Here is a 16,846-nt window from a genome sequence, read left to right on the forward strand (position 1 = left end):
CAGGTGCAGAAAGTACCAAGTATGCAGCATAATACATCAGTCCTACTGGACCACCATTAGGGGTCCATTCGACTATGTGATTAGTGAGCCTGAATTGTGATAAAGTCCTTCTGGTACTGCAAGTCATCACCACCACCACCCCAAAAGGGGGAAAAAAGGCTACAGATTGCATCAAAGCCAGATTAATCCCAGTATAGGTCAGGTTGTTAGAAACTCACTCCAGGAGTGAACTGTCTGGAGACAAGCTCCACTCAGAGCATCTGAAAGCTCTGGATACCTAACCTTTGATCAACATCCTCCATGGTATCTCCCTCTGCCACTTATTTGGTTCATGTACATGTAGTATTTCAAGTACCACTAACCATAAAACAGTCACAGAATAACTTCATAGAACAAAGCTTCCAAGAATCCAAATTCCCACTGGAAATAATAATTAACCTGAAAATGTATACATTCGGCATATTGTTGTGATTATGGGTAGGTGCAGAAATACAGAGAGAAATGTGGAGGGACTCATCCTTAGGTTTTACTGCAGATTCAAGTATCTTCTGGGCAGAATAAAGTGACTTCTTTTCAATTATAATTTATAATATCAAATATGTACAAGTGCCTTCCATATACAAGATGCACTGGTAGGTGCTACAAGAGATAAAAAAATGATGAATAAATGTATGGCCCCTGACCACCACAGGCATTTATAATCTAGCAGGTGAGATGAGATGTATAATTAAATACCATAAAATAAGATGGTCTGTGATAGCTATGACTAGAGAAATGTAATTAAATAGCTGTGACATTCACAAAAGGCATTTTTATAGTTTTTCTGGATGGAGGAAGGTGGACATGGTGGTCTATTTGTTCTATTCTTGAAGATCTGTATAAAGGGAGATGGATATTACTCAAGAGTGGAGATGGGAGAGGTGGAGGAGAGAGACTTGGGCAAAGCAAGCAGTTGAAGGAAAGACACATGGGAGAACAAGCTGGTATAGGAAAGGTAAGACAGAAATGTATGATTCAGCTTGTCCTGCTGCATGGGCTTACACAGGCAAATAACAAGAAGTCATTCTTGCTGCTGGACTGTGGCAAGTATAGCCCATTGGATTTTTTTTTTTCAGTTGGAGAATGACATTTAATTTATATTTAGGAAGTGAATACTGAGAAGAGTAGAAAAATCTTGGAACAATGCTAAAAGATATTGAAATCATCCAGACTAGAGGGAAGGGCCTAAATGAAATGGGGAGACTGGGAAACCTTAGGGGTAAGAATTTACAGGCTTTCCAGATGATTAGATGTACAGGATGAGGGAAACAGAGGTGGCAAAGTCGCTGGAAAGCTTTAGTTTAGTGACAGAAGGAATGGTGGAGACATTAACTAGAAGGGGAACTTAGTGATTATGCTGGTTTGCAGGGACTGTCTCAGATATTTGACTCAAAATGAAATTGTCCAGGAAGTGATTGGAAATATGTGTATTAAGCTGAAGTGAAAAGGGGAGTCTAGGTGCGAAGATTTGGAATTTATCCCCAGAAAGTTGTCAAGTGGTGGAAGACAAAAATATTGCTACAGAAGCATGGAGATAAGGAGGGCAAGAGGGTCAAGCTCAGAACACCACTGCAAGTCAACGCTGAGGGGACAGAAGGAAGAGCAGAACCAGCAAGAGAATACGGAGAGAGAACCAGAGGGCTAGGATTAGAACCAGAACATGCTGCTTCCCAATGGTAAATTTAGCATTCATGAAGCCAAAGAGGAGGGAGAAGAAAGGGTTATTGGATTTTGTAACAAGAAGTTCACTGGAATGCTGCCACAGAGTAGTTTCAATAGAGTGGCAGAGTGGCAACCTACTTTTAAAGGTTAAGCCATGAGCATTAGGTGACGAAGTGATGACAGGCTACCTTTTGGGGGAGTTTGGAAAGTGAAAAGATAAACAGAGGACAGGAATTAAAGAGTCTAATTAGATTGAGAGATTTGCTATTAGGGACTGTTGTAGGATTTGTTCTTAGAGATGGTGGTAGGACTAGGCGATGCTGTCAGAGGTGGCGGTAGGCAGATGTGTGGAAGAGATAGATGAAGGACTCACAAAAGAAGTACTGCTGGCTGGAGTGGACCTCAGGACAGGTCAGAGGGTAAGCATCAGAGCACAGGCATGAAGAACACTGAGCTGGGAGGGAGGACGGAAAAGATGAATGAAGGACAGCAGGAATTTAGAGGTACAGAGAAGAGGTTATGTGAGAACCCAAAAAATCTTTTCTTAGGAATACAGTAGGAAAGACTGTTTATTGAAAGAGAGGAGATGAAAATGAAAAGAACACAGAAACCAAGTTTAACAGTCACTTGGCGAATGTGACGTGGAGTTTACACTGGAGAAATAGAAAAGATGAAGGTGGATAGGGTTCAGGTGAGACAGAATGGATTGAATCTGTGCTCCTAGCATAGGTAGAAGACCCTCTGTTCTTGGAGGTGATAGATGATGGCAGAATGGGATGCAGAGTTAGAAAAGCAATTAGAGGGATGCCTGGGTGGCTCAGCTGGTTAAGCATCCAACTCTTGGTTTTGGCTAAGGTCATGATCTCCAGATCATGAGATCAAGCCCCGTGTCGGGCTCTAGCTCAGTGTGGACTCTGCTTGTCTCTCTCCTTCTGCTCCTACCCTACCTAGCTCATGTGCTCTCTTTCTCTAAAATAAATAAAAATCTAGGGAAAAAAGCAATTAGGTGTGGTGAGAAGGCAAGAGGAGAAGAGAGTGCTGCTAAGAATATTGCTGATGTTGGTGAACACAGAACTAGACCAAAGAGGACAGTAACTGCAGTCAGAGCAGTTGATGGACCACAATGGCAGAGGGAGCATAAAGGAAGGCAGATTAAGATATAGAAAATGCAAGGCTGTGGTCAGAGAGGGAACTTCAGAGCTTCAGACCCGGGAGGTGGAATGGTTCCAGATAAAGAGGTCCAGGCCTGCCTGTGATGGGGAGAGCTGAATCTCTGCAGTGTTTTTTTAAAACAGCATAATGGATAATACCTTTTACTCATACCCTGAAGCCAGAAAAAATTAAAACTTGCATGTATAAGTATATTACTTTATGCATATCTGTTTATACAAACATAATCCATATATTTAAATGTTTGAGACTTTTGCATTCATATACTGTGAGTATAACGTACTCCATTTGAAAATATTTTTTATTCTTCACGGTACCAGCCTGGGGGCATAGTATGTGCTCAATAGATATTGGCTTAATTGAACTAACGTACTTAATTAGAGCTTTTATTTTTGTCTCCTGCATAGTACTGGAATCTGCTTCACCCCCTACATCATAATGCTATTAAAATAATTAAAAATAAAGTTCAGGTTTGAAGTGTGGAAACCAAATCTTGAAAATAACAGTTTTAAATTGGGCTTAGTGCTGTGCTTTTACCCTTAATCCTGGCGCTGAATTCTATTTGTTTCCTTTGCCAAAATACAGATTCTACACACCAGAGTCCCAAGGCTATGGGGAATTCTACTCATCCACTCTGCTTGCCACCTTCAGTTCTCATCAGGAGTCCTCACCTTTGTAATCACACCAGCAATTATGTTTTAAAGCACAAAACAGTGCCAGCAACTCACTGTGATGAGCTCTGAAATGGATGCAAATGGACATTCTGGCAGAGAAATAGGGATGATTTCTAACTTTTCCCACTTCATCCCAGTTCTGCTGTCCTAACCCAACATTCTTTGGATAAAATTCTTTTTCCTTGCTTCAATATCATAAATTAGAGTCTCCAAACTTCACTAATGTCTCCGAGGCATGGAAATAGCATTGACTTCCCTTTAAGGCTTTTTCTTGGGGGGAGAGTTCTTTGTATTGACGATAGATAGGCCTAGATACTTTAAGTGATAGAATCCATAGGTCTCCTGTGTGGTTGAGTCAATGTGGTTGGACTGGGATGGAGGTGGGATGTATTCAGATATCCCATGATTTTATATAATGTTGGAACTCCCAAACTAGAATGGAATCCTAGATCTAGACTGGCATTAGAAGTTGTCAGACTGATGAATCTACATCTTAGTCATGTCCCAAATATCTGGAGGTGTAAGAAAGAATTGCCCACTGGTTAAGTAGCACCTGGTAGTACGGTAGCTCCTTAACTGTTAGTGTGTGCTGAGATCACTGGGCACCCCCTACAGAAGTGGGGACATACGGAACATAGAACAACTGCTAAATTGGAAGATTAATTGAATTGGGACAGAGAACAGATAAGTAAAGTACCTTTTTATTATCAAACATTGATTCAGTTTGAAATTTCTAGCTGCCTTCTAAGTCACCTATAAGGGAGGAAAAGCTACAGTCTTCTATATTCTGTAGAAAGGGTCCTAATTCTTAACCTGCCCTATAAGGTACTGAATTTAGAAACTCAAAAACTACACACTCATGTGACTGCTTATTAAAAACAATTCCTACCTTGGAGTCCTATCCTTGCATCACATGAGCCTTAAATAAAAGCAGGTAGAGGATGAGATGGTTTAAATGTCTTTATACTCTGGGACCTGCATTTTTACTCCCTTCTCTGTTAGCATGCTCAGTGTTCTTTGCTCTCTCCCGCTTATGTATCATGACTATCTTCTCCTGTATTATTATTATTCCCAGGAAAAGAAATGAGAATCCTAATGTAAACTATGTGTTTAAATGTATAAATCCCTAATATGGCTTAATATGTCACTCTTCCTGGGATTATTTTCATCTAGATAACAGATGAGCAGCTCAGTGCTAGAGGAATAAATGTGTGTAGGAAGCCAGTAGTTGAAGTGGGGCGGGAAATGAAAAGGAAAGTTCCTCTCAGGACCTCTGAAGTCACACCATGGATCATATACCATTTGTAAGGCCAGACCCATTCCAGTGTAACTGTCCACCTTTAGCTGCTTGTCATCCGTAATCTGTTCCTTAGACAGAAGAGTCTCTGACGCTCAGGTGAAGAACGCAAATGTTCTACCAAAGTGTCTGGCAGTCTACTGAGCGCACATTTCGTATATGGCTTTGGGCTCAGAAAGCACAGAAGTTATGGCCACGAGAGCTGGAAATGCCCAACGCATTCATCAATAGCACTGCAGCTGCATGATGTACACACACATGTGAACACTTCCTAACACACCAGACAGACACAAGCAACGAAGGGCCTTCTTACAAAGATGGGGATTAAGAGAATAAAGGGAGTTCTGGAATAGCATTTTTCCAAAGGCTATTACCCAAACAATCTGGTTATTCTGTCCCTAAATCTTGAACTGACTAAAAGCCAAACAAAAAGCAAAACCAAAGAAACCCTAGTTCTTAAGTGAGATGTGCAGGTGACCAGCACGCTGCAGTTTTGGTAGTAGTTTCTTCACCTCCCATGTGGAGAATTCCACCTTGGGCAACTCCCCGTGGCCACAGAAGACTGGGCGGGTGATATTCACTTAATTGTATAGAAGACTCCTATTTTATCACATTACACATGCGTTTTGGCACTACTGACACCACCAACACTTAATGGAATCATTTGGGATTTTTTTTCCCCCAATCGCAACATGGCTGTGGCCAGTACAGGGGAATCTACATCAAGAATGTTTCCCACGTTCTGGCTGAGGATACACAGTGACATACTTTGAAATTACGAGATCCACTGTACATGCATCACTCTGAAGGGTGTGCACAGTCTTGACTCAGGCAAATTCAAGCGGAACATCATCTGAGGTTGGTGGAAATGCTGAGATTTAAGTGTTGCCACTGAAAGGATACAGGATCACACCCACCAGCCCACTTCCTAGTGGAAGGGAATGATAGAGGACACCAAAGATAGAAAGCATGGATTCTAAAGAAAATTGGAACAATTGGTGCTCTCGGGAGTGTCTGTGGAATCTCACAGTTTTGGACAGATCACGTCTTTATCCAGACCCATCTGTGGAATAGAAGGGGCTTACTGCTGAATTCATCCTCATGCATTTTACTGGCTTATTATTTTGGAATGAAGTAACATCTACAACTTGACAATGCTTGGCCATCCTTAAAGTTTTCTTGAGCAGGCCAATGAATACCTTATTTGGTCCCAATTCAAACATCCAGCTGAAGAGAAATGACCAAGGGGGCCAAACAAAAGGTTTAAAAAAATGAAATTATCCAGCTGACAGCTTTTGACGATGGGAGGATAGGACAAAATAGGATGTAACATCTTGTCCAAATGGATTTGGACATTTCATCCCATGGTAGATAGAGAGAGGCTGCCACCCTTCGCAAAACAAATAATCCAGTGAAAGAAATTCAGTTTGTCTGCTTAATCCAAGGTCAGGCTATGAATCCCTGGCTCAAGGCAAATAGCACCTTCCTGAGGGCAGAAATGAAGACAGGGCAAAATAAAGTCACTATTGGCACCGTCACTCACATACCCACCCTTCTACTTCTAAAACCAACTTCTGCAACCTTTCTAAGACAACCATCTGGCCACTGAGTTTTGAGCAGATCTGGTAATCTTTTCTAGAAAAGCATGCATATTTGTAAGACATATATCCAGTGCTACCTCCTTGTAACCAGATATCACATGCTTCAAAGAGTAGACTTAGTAGGAATTTTCTGGGTGTGCTTGCAGTGCTGATACCTAAGGAGTGAGGGAGGGAATAAGGAGGGGGCCAGTACTCAGGTACCAGGAAGGAAAGAGTTGGTTGAGATGGTTGTTAAACATCACAAGGGGGTATTTGGGAGATTTCTCAGGACTGAGCTTCCTGAAGCCTCTCAGCCACATCAAGACTGAGGGTTAATTTGACCTCAATTCTCATTTAAGCCCTTTGGGGAATCTTTCCTACCCCAGGTGCTGACAGGGAAAATATGGTGCCACCAGCCTGACTTTGCATGGAATGCTGGTAATCTGTGGTCTACCTAGGAGACAGGAGCTGGACCTGGGTTTTGCTTAGAGCCAAACTGGACCCAGTGCCAAGCCCAGGTGGACGGGCATGAACACTTCTCACGGACCAAGAAGACTGGTGAGGTGGGGAGGCATGGACACAAATTATTTTTCCCTGGCTTTTTCACCACAGTGGCCTCCATTCACATACACTTGTCCCCAGACACCCTGAAGCAAAAGCCATACAAAACAATTTCCCCAGTGGAAAATGAAAACCCATAACAAAACACTTTCCCCCCTCTTCATCCCCATCCCCACCCCACTCCCTCCAGCCCACCACCCTGAATACTCACAAGAGAACACTTTATCTATACAAAATTAATTAGAAAACAAAATATTTACATATGAAATAAACACCATCTTGATTTCTGTCATCAGTGGAGACCGACAGAGCCCCCTTTGTTCTAGATTGCTGTTCGCTAGGTTTAGTTGGTTTGGTTTTTTATTTGAAAGGGGTGAGGTAAGAGGAAGAGTGAGGGGAGGAGCCCCTGACCTCGGACAGAGTCAGGGTGAAGCAATGTTTATATGGCCCTTCTCCTTCTTCCTCCTGGAGACGCCTCACGCCCTCTGTCCTCTCTCTCAAAGTCTTTCCTTGAATCTAAGGTAAAGCACTCCGCGCTCCTCTCTCCAAATCTGTGAGAGGTTCGTTCAGCCCCTTGCCCCCAGGTTCGTTTTAGAAAGAAAACATAGCTTTACAAGGCCTTCAGTTGGCTTTAAAATGAAAGATACTGAGGTAAAAATCAAGGAGGAGGACAGGGGACAGCAGTCAAGGGCAGGGAATGAGGAAGGGGAGTGAGTCAGGGCAAACAGGAAGGCAAAGAGCAGCCCTGGAGGGTGTGACTTGAAGAGACATGGCAGCTTCCTTCCAGAGGAGGATGAGCACCTTTCTGGTTTATGTGTCCTGTGTGCGACATGGAGATCCTGCAGTCAAGCTTCCAAACAGACCCGGGGCTCTGTGGCTGCCACCCTGGGTAAGGGGAGGAAGGCAGGACAGTGGAGCTGACCCACAGAGCACCCCCTCCCCAAGTTTCAGGACCGGCAGTGACAAATACTCATTTCCCTTCGCAAGTGTCCAACTTAGTGAAGGGGGCATCGCATCTGCCAGTACCCTCATCCCTGGAGTTTTCTCTCTACATATATATAAATATACATATTTATATATATATTTTTTAATCTCGAATGGTACACCTGGGAGGGAAAGAAGGGGTTGCAGGAAGGTGGAAGGGCTTCTACTGAGAGTGTCCACATTGGGCTCAATGTCACATTCTCAGGGAGCCAGACCCAGCGGGGTAGTGAGGGAGTCCCTCCCCTCCTACCCTCTCCACTTCCAAATCTCTTCCCTTCCCTCCACGTCTCCTGAGCTGTACTCATGGAGCAAGCTCATTCCCCTTAGTCTGGTCCCTGTCAGTTGTGATCAATTCTGTGGCACAAGCTGTCCTAGCTCCAGGTTAAGTAAGAAGGGATCAAAGCACTGAAAACATCCCCCTCTCTCACTTACCTTACCACGCACAACTCCCCTATTCTTCAAGCCTGACTTAGCTCCTCCCCAAACCTCAGTCAGCTGAAGGTGTAAAAAGCTCAGTAAAGCTTTCGAGGATCTTTTGCTCTCGCGTGTGGGCAAAAGAATCATGGCTGCTTCTGTCTCCCTTTCGCTTTCCTGGAAAGTTCTCGGTCAAAGTGGGTTGAACCACGGAGGAGTTATTTTTGTACCTTGCTCTTGTAGGATGGTTCATCATCTTTTTGTCTAGACCGCATCATCTTCTCTGTCAAGAACTTCCATTCTCCTTGTTCAGGAAGGGTGAAGGGGAGAGACAGCCAACATTCAGGTAACATACGACCATCTCTGTTTGTATATAAGCCAAAATGAGCACACTGTTTGGGGATGTAGAAAGAAACGGCGTTGTGAGTCAAGGTTGCCACGTCTACATGTACAGGCCCCTGACTGCGTGCCTGTGTAGACGACATGCACGTACAAGTGTACACGGACACTCATGCACATGCAGTCCATCCTCTCTTGTCTCGAATGCACCATGGAGCACAGCTCTAAAGTGCTGTCATCCGCCCGTGACCTTTTTGTCCCAGTTCACCACCAACGGGTCTCATGGAATTGAAACGGACATTTTACTTTTTTGGCTTATATATAAACACACATGGCCTCCTGCCCTCTGCGTGGCACACGATCCCTAAACAGACGCCACCTAGGTGACAAGAATTTAGCAAAAGCCTCTTTGCATTCACAGGCAGTATGCTAAATGGTCGTATTTGGACACTTTTGCTTTCTCACCTAAACCTAAAGATCCGTTTGGGAAGAGCTATCCTGTGCTCACGTGGCCTCCTTTTGGGTCTCCCTGCTTCACTCCAAGTGGGTGGCAAACAGTCCTTCCACGCTGGGAGGAAGCCTGCGTGCAGCCACCTCCTCTCACCACTTTGCCCTCCCGGTGCTGTGCTGAGCGAGCCCGCTGTACTCTTTCCCGGGACCAGGAACGACTGACAGATGGGGAGGGAGGAGAGAACTGGAAAGGGAGGGGAGACGGTGCTGGTCACCAGGGTTGCCCTCGGAAGGAATCAGAACTCCAGGATTCCGTAAATAAAGGAAAACAACAAGAAAGGAGCAAATGGGAACCAAGTTCACCCCCGTCACCCTCCGTGACATGCGCACCACACGCCCACAGCCCCACCCTCCCGTACCCACCTTAACACCTCTCTCTTCCCTCACTCAGACATCAGACTCAATACTAGAAAGTTTCTCATAAACATGCCCATTGCTGGAGCCATTGAAAGCCCTGGGGTTTTTGTTGTTAGGCACACAGGGGTTGGACTGGTTCCCTATACAGATGTCTTTCTGGAAACGGCCTGGCACAGCCCCGTGAAGGGCCGAGACCACCGGCTTGTTGGTGACAAGGGCGCGGAAGTCTGGCCTGGCTTTCGGCGCCCCCGCCACCGTGGGCTGCCTGAAGAAGTAGGATTTGCTGCCATGGAGCAAGCACTGGTCGTCCCCGAAAGTGGGGATGAAAGGGTTTTGCGTGACCCGGTCGGGGTAGAGCGACTTGCTGAGCATGTAGCCGCCGCCGGGGTTGTTGTGGTGGTGGTGTCCGGCGGTGGGCACTGAGGACTTGCTGTTGGCAAAGGTGCTCTCGCCAGCTGGCATCTCAAACATGTGGGCGTAGGGACTCCCATCCAGGAAGCGGCCCTTGTCTTTCAGGCTCACGCTGCGCGGGGCCAAGGCGGCTTCTTCCTTCTGCAGGTCCACGAAGGTGTCGTAGGAGTGCTGCCGGCGCAGTTTGTTCCGGGTCTTCTTCTGGGCCTTGGAGTTGGTCGGGCTCTGGGGGTACTTGGCGCTGGGGGCGTTGGACGGCACCGCCACGGGGGCGGCTGGCTGGTCCAGCTCCTGCAGGGAGTTGTCCTCGCTGATGTCATACAGGTTGCCTGCTTTCTTGCAGGCCTCGCACCGGATGCACGCCTGCCGGCCCGAGTTCTGCCCAGTCACCGCCGTGGAGTAGTTGTGCAGCTTGGACGGGCAGCTGCGGCAGAAGTTGCCCCCGGAGCGCTCCTCCCAATCCACGTTGGTCAGGTTCTTCTCCCAGGGAGCCGGGACCCCGCTGACCACACCGTGTTTGTCGCCCGCCCCGTGCTTGATGTGAGACCTGTTGGTACAGGGCCCGCCTCCACTGACCGAGTCGCGCTTGAAGTCCTCGCTCTGCTCCTTGTAGATATCCGTCAGGTCCACGTGCTCCCAGTGCGGGGAGTTCTCCTTCGGGCGGAACTGGTCCAGGTAGAAGTCCCGGAGCCCTTCCTTGTCCCTGAAGTAACGCTTGTGGTCAGGGGAGCGGGGTGGCCGGCGGCGGTAGGCCAGCTCGATCTCGTCAAACTCCCGTCGGGACTTGGCCGAGGCCGGCCGCTTCTTCAGGCTGTCCTTGTATTGCTGCTTACGCCTCTTGGCGGCATTGCCCTCGATGTTTCCGTAGGTGACCGTGTGAGTGGAGATGTCGGACACGTCCGAGCGGATCAGGTCATCGTGGCCACTGTAGCGGTCGCTCTTGAAGGAGAACTTGCCGTACAGGTCGCTTAGCTGGCTGTGTTTGGAGGAGGGCAGGCCAACGTCCAGGGGCTTCTTGCTGATGGACCGTGGCTGGGTGGTGAAAGGTGGGTTGTCGCAGTCGTAGAGCCCGTCGATGGAGCTGGCGCTGCCGATGCTGTGGGGCCGGTGGTGGTGGTGATAATGATCTTGGTACACGTTGCTGTCCTTCAGCTGCAGGTTACCAAAAGTTCTCTCCACCTCACTGATGTAGTCGCTGAAGAGGTTCTCCTCACACGGCGGGTTGTTGTAGGATTTGCAGTCGGAATGCGTGAAGCTGCGGCGGTGCTCGGAGATGTCGTAGACGGATGACTCCCGTCGGATGAAGTCCAGGGCGCTCTGGGGGGAGCCGTTCACACCAGACAGGTTGGCCATGTTCTTGGCCGTGCGGAGCAGGCGCAGGATGTTGGAGTGTGTGTTGTTCATGGTCGCGGTGGGGGAGTTCATCACGGACTGGCGCTCCTCGATAGCCACTCCATGGATGCAGCTGTAGATACCCTGGAGCGAGAAGAGGAGGAGACGGGTCAGGTCTCCAGCGAGGCTGGAAATGACACAGACAACACTCGCCCCTCCCCCGCTACTAACTGTCTCGCTGGAGAAGAAAAGTCGGGGAAAACATGAAGTGGTCTTGGTATACTCATAAAACGGTGTGGATAGAAGCTTGCCTGATTTATCACCAGGATTGAGCCAGTTTTGTAGCATGAGCTAAGCTTAGTGGTCTGGCTGTGTGAGGGGACACGGCCACTCCACGTGACTTGAGCAGATAGACTGGAATCATAGGACATGACATTCTAACGCCGCCACTCCATCAGTGACTTGCATTGATTTTCCTTCCTAGGCCTAGGTTTCTGCATCTTAAAAATGAGGTTGTGATATCAATGGATGGCAAAAATTATTGTCAGATGCCTGGACATCGACAGTTATGCGCCACGGATGTTGGGGCTGTTCTGCCGCGGCCGGCCACCCTCGGCTGGCAGGATAGCACGGGGAAGCTTGGAGCTCACAAGAGCCACTCTTTTCCAGCTCTGACAAACTTTGAGTGGTTTTTAGGATTTTGGTCACCAAAGAATGGCTGAGCAGTTCTCTTCTTGAGCCAAGCATGAACCAAATTCACAGAGAGAGTCAGAGAGCCCTGGGGTCAAAGAAGGATTTTTTTCCCGCTGTGCCCTACAATGTGGGAGGGCAGAACTGGGACAGATATCAAGTACTAAATAGGAATAAATAATTCCCTTGTTGAACCTCTCATTTATTCTCCTTAGCTCCTGGTTTCCTTCTTATACTTTCTCACTAGCTTAATCTTATCATACATAATTAATATCGTGACAAATTACTATTGATTGAGAACTCCCTGGTGCAGCTCTGTATACCAGGCCTTGAAGAACACCATCCAGGAGAGGTAATGGGTTGGGGTCAAGTCCCAAGTCAAGCTAACCTGCTAACGTCTTGCTCCCTGCCTTGAAAGGTGGACACATTTGGAACTTTTCTCCCTGGCAAGGGAAATATGTGAAGGGGAGGTCATTTGAATTGCGTCTTTGAAACAAAGGGGATTGATTTGGAAGGGAAGTTGCCCCGATAGATGGGGAGGAGAGCAGAGAAGATTAGAACGGAGAATTGCAGTTAAGGGGGCAAGAAGAGAGGTTTAGGTGAGGTGAGCCTCGCCGTCCCAGAGGGCAGTAGCGAGACACGAGATCTTCAAGGTAAGGTTACTTTCCTTGGTTTCTAACTCTTCTTGATTACGGCCAAGGGAAAGTGCTGAGCGTCTTTCCTCTGCGGAAGTCTTAATTGTGCTGCAGGTCTATGAATGGGATTTCTATTACAGGCCGCCAGCTCCCACTGCTTCTGCCAGCACCCTATCTGGGACCTTAGAAAGGACCACAGAGCGGAGCAATGTGGCTCAGGGACCACAGGTTCCTTCCTCCTGCTTGCTTACTGAATGGCTTGAATCAGTTCACAGCCAGAGAGGAAACTGTTCTCTATCACTAAAATACTATAGGAAAATGATGAAAAGATAGAACAACTTAATGAGAAATCCATTTTCTTACATAACTCCATTAGAGCCAAAGTTAGTTATATCTGAAATCTAGACCTCTATTCTAAAAGGACATCAGAGGTCATTTCTCATGAATGAATCCTATAACCTTACTGACAAAATTAAAAGAAGCCTGCTTTCCCCCTCCCCCTTCCCTGTGATCCTTTGTTCATACTGAAAACTGAGTCCCAAATCCTCACTTTGGACTAGAAACTTAGAAGAGACCTAAATAAAGAAGAACTTAAGAGTTATACTCTTGTTCCAATTAAGGAAATTTCTGGAATGTAAATTTTTTATGGGTCAGTACTTACTTCTGAAGGTCCTGCAAAGCTCTTAAACCCCCCCATAACTCACACATGCTTAAAACTGTGTGGAAGAGTGGAACTACCAATAATATATCTTTGTATGTCAGAGTAAGAGAGATACATTACATTTCACTATTTGAATAGAGTTGTGATTTAAAAAAAAAAAGATTAAATGATTAATACAGCCCATACAGAATTAACTAATGGTGATGGAAGGCATTTGGTAGAAGGCCAAATTTTTCACTTTGACAGATCTGCCAGTTCTTATTGAAAACCAAATGCCCAAACCCCACACACAAAGCTGTTTCTTGAAGGAAAAATAGTATCACCCGTTGTTTTTGAGCCACCTGAAATTATATCACCCGACCCCCTGGGGAAACGTTCATGATGTAGTTTCTGGCTTTAGCTGCAGAATGCTGGAGTTAGTGCCTGCCTGGGTCTCTCTGCTTTGCACAGTGCTAGACTAAGCACTTCACAAGCCCCCGGCACCTCAATCAAACCACTTACTCTGCTGATGGAGAAGACCATGCCAGGCTTGCCAGAACAGACACCCATAAAGCAGTGCCGGAACTGCCAATAGAAAAGGTGTTCGCAGATGAAGGTGATGAGACTGAGAGCCATGGCTGCCCCCAACATGTAGAAGACGCCCGCCATGTTGTCAATGTCCAGCTGGCTGCTCATGACCTCATTCTTTTCGTTGTGGCAAATGCCAGTGAGCCAGAGAGCTTCCAGCTCCTCCATCTCCCCTGGAGACACAGCAGAAAGGAAAACAGGTAAAGAGAGAAGACAGAAGAGCAGAGAAAGGGGACAAGAGGGGTATTGGGGAAGAGACAGAAAAACATGAGAGAGAAAGAGACAGGAAGACAGAAAGCAAATTAATAAAGTTCCCAGTAATTTTACTAATACCACTATATATTAACTCACCAATGTATTTGACAAGTATTCAGTGACAGCTTAATGTGGGTACTGCAGTGACACAAAGATATTAGGCATTACCCCTGCTCTCCATTCTCTATCCAGTGCCAATTGATATATAAGTAATCAATATGACTAGCAATATTCAGGTAACAGGGGTTCAAATTCATGAGAGTAATTTTGTGGATGGGGTGGCCTGTGGGTTTTCATGAGGAAGGTAGGACTTGCAGGTGGACATAGTAAATGGGTGAATTTTAATTTATTTGCATGAAAAGGCACTCCAGGCAGCAGAAATGGCATGATCAATGGGAAGAAGGTGGGAAAACACAAGGCTTATTTGGGAAAGACATGCAGAACAGCTCAACCAGAGTAAAAGGAAGCACAGGAAACCAAACAAAAAAGGCTGAAGCAAGATTGCTGAGGGCTTGAGTATCAGACTAAGTAAGCACTTTGTATTTTATTTTGCAGATAGTAAGAAATAACATTAATCAAACATGAGATTCAGAAAACTGCTCTTGAAAATATGCAAATCAGATTGGGCTGGGGCAGGAAGGGCAGAGAGAGATAAGCAGAGAAACTGATTGACTCCCCATGGACCCTCACACTTACTGATCTCTTGTTGCAGAGGGAAAAAGAAATAGTAAGAGTAAGGGGGAGCGAGCTTGACTCAAACGAGACCACCAAATTCAGACCTGCCTCCTTGTAACACCACTTAGGGAAGCTTTGATTAATTCGATTCATGCCAGGGACAATAACCTTTATCCACTTCACTGGATATGAGGAATTAGCAAGGCAGAAACCCTAGACAAAAGGAAAATGAAGGAATCCACGTGCCCCAGAATGCATCTAATTCTAGGCAAACAAAATTCTGAACACCTCATGAAGGAAACTGTCTGTTCTAATAATTCCAGTCTGGCTAAAAATTTGAACTTTGCATAAACCAACTAGAGCTTTGGCAACTTCTCCCAGTCATCTCTACGGCCATCCTTCCTCATAGACAGAGGCTCTGTATTGCCTTTGGGTGAGAGCTACATGAGAATTTCAGAAGCCCTCAGACCAACATGGCCCGTTAGCACTCCAGCTAGAACCCTCTCATCTTTCTAGGTTAACCAAATCACATTTTACTCATTTCTTTGATCAAACTGTGATTTTCCTAACTAGTGGAACAACCAACTTCACCAGGAGTCTGAAAATCCAGCTGTATTCTTCTGCCTCTTATCTCATCCCTAACAGCAAAGGTTCTGTAGACACAATTTAGAGAACCACCGGCTGATGGCCTTTGGGGCCAAGCAGAGTCAGGCTCCTCACCCATAACTGGATTAGCTTCTGGGAGGCTAACAGGAAGGGTAGGTACTTTAGACAACAAAGTAAAGAGGGATACAGAAGACATGAGTATAATGAAATTGGAGATGAGTTTTTTTTTTTTTTTTCAAAGCAAGCTCACTGCTCGGTCTCCTGCCAGAATGATACTAGGGAATGCCTTATGAGTGCTGTCTCAGAGGACCCTGTCCCTGATTCCTATGTCTTCTAGCTGAAAGAGCAAGATGGGAGAGAGGGAAGAATGGATAGGTGGCCACAAGTATACTTCTCTGCCCTTTCTCTGGACCCAGAAAAAGCAGAGACCTTTCTGAAGTTCTATCCACTGCTCTGGCCACATGTGAGAAGATTGTTTGGAACATCTAATACTAGCTTCTCTTACTTTATCCCTGAAAGGTTGATCATACCCTGTAATCTTGAGACATACCTCCTTGACCAACTACTCTAATACTCCCTCCCAAATTTCACCCAGTTATGGGTTGAATTGTGTCCACCTTCCCAGTACCCTCCACTCCTGCCAAATTCCTCTGTTGGAAGTCCTAATCTCCAGTCCCTTGAAATGTGACTTTATTTGGAAATGAGGTAATTGCAGATGGAATTAGTTAAGAGGAGGTTATCCTGGAGTAGGGTGGTCCCCTAATCCAATATAATTGGCATCCTTAAAAATGGCGGAAATCAGACATACACATGTAGAGAGAGACAGCAGGCATGTAGGGAAAATGCCATGTGAACACGAAGGCAGAGATGGGCTGATATGTCTACAAGTGAAGGAATGCTAAAGATTGCCAGCAAACCACCATGAGCTAGGGGAGGGGCATGGAACAGAGTCTCCCTCGAGGCCTGCAGAAGGAAGCAATGCTGACACTTTGATCTTAGACTTCTGGCCTCTAGAAATGTGAGCCAAATTTCTATGATTTAAGTCACTCAGCGGTGGTACTTTGTTACAGCAGTCCTAGGACACTCGTACCTACCTCCAAGTTTCGTAATATACTGTGAAATACTTTTCTGGAAAGGCGGGGGTTACAGGAGTGGAGAAGAAAGAAGGGTTGGTATTTTGGACTGGCCATCAGAAGAGCCACCATCTTTGACTCACCATCTCCAAAAAGCTGCAGGATAGCAAGGTCCACCTGGCGCTTCCACCCAGAATCTTTTTGGATGGCAATGCCATAACCAGTGGAGGCAAAGACCTTTCCACTGCCAATGGTCACCAGCTTGCAGCCTTCATCTCTGCCCGCCATGTAGTTCAGCACTGCTGCATCATAGATGAAGGCATCCAGTTTCCTGTGCAAAAAAGAAGCAAACAA

General features: G+C 46.1%; 1 protein-coding gene across 1 annotated transcript in view; it reads right to left on the minus strand.

The window, feature by feature from the left end:
• Nucleotides 1–9,617: 9,617 nt before the first annotated feature.
• The window catches only part of GRIN2B (glutamate ionotropic receptor NMDA type subunit 2B), a 336,771-nt gene continuing 329,542 nt past the window's right edge, over nt 9,618–16,846 (minus strand). Inside the window, exons 11-13 of the mRNA XM_026502383.2 lie at nt 16,636–16,823; nt 13,818–14,056; nt 9,618–11,474 (exon numbers count right to left, since the gene is read on the minus strand). Of these exons, the coding sequence (XP_026358168.2) occupies nt 9,618–11,474; nt 13,818–14,056; nt 16,636–16,823 (2,284 nt within the window). The remainder of the gene's footprint in view (nt 11,475–13,817; nt 14,057–16,635; nt 16,824–16,846) is intronic.

This window comes from Ursus arctos, unplaced genomic scaffold, assembly GCF_023065955.2.
Source record: "Ursus arctos isolate Adak ecotype North America unplaced genomic scaffold, UrsArc2.0 scaffold_26, whole genome shotgun sequence".
NCBI classification, from domain to species: Eukaryota; Metazoa; Chordata; class Mammalia; order Carnivora; family Ursidae; genus Ursus; species Ursus arctos.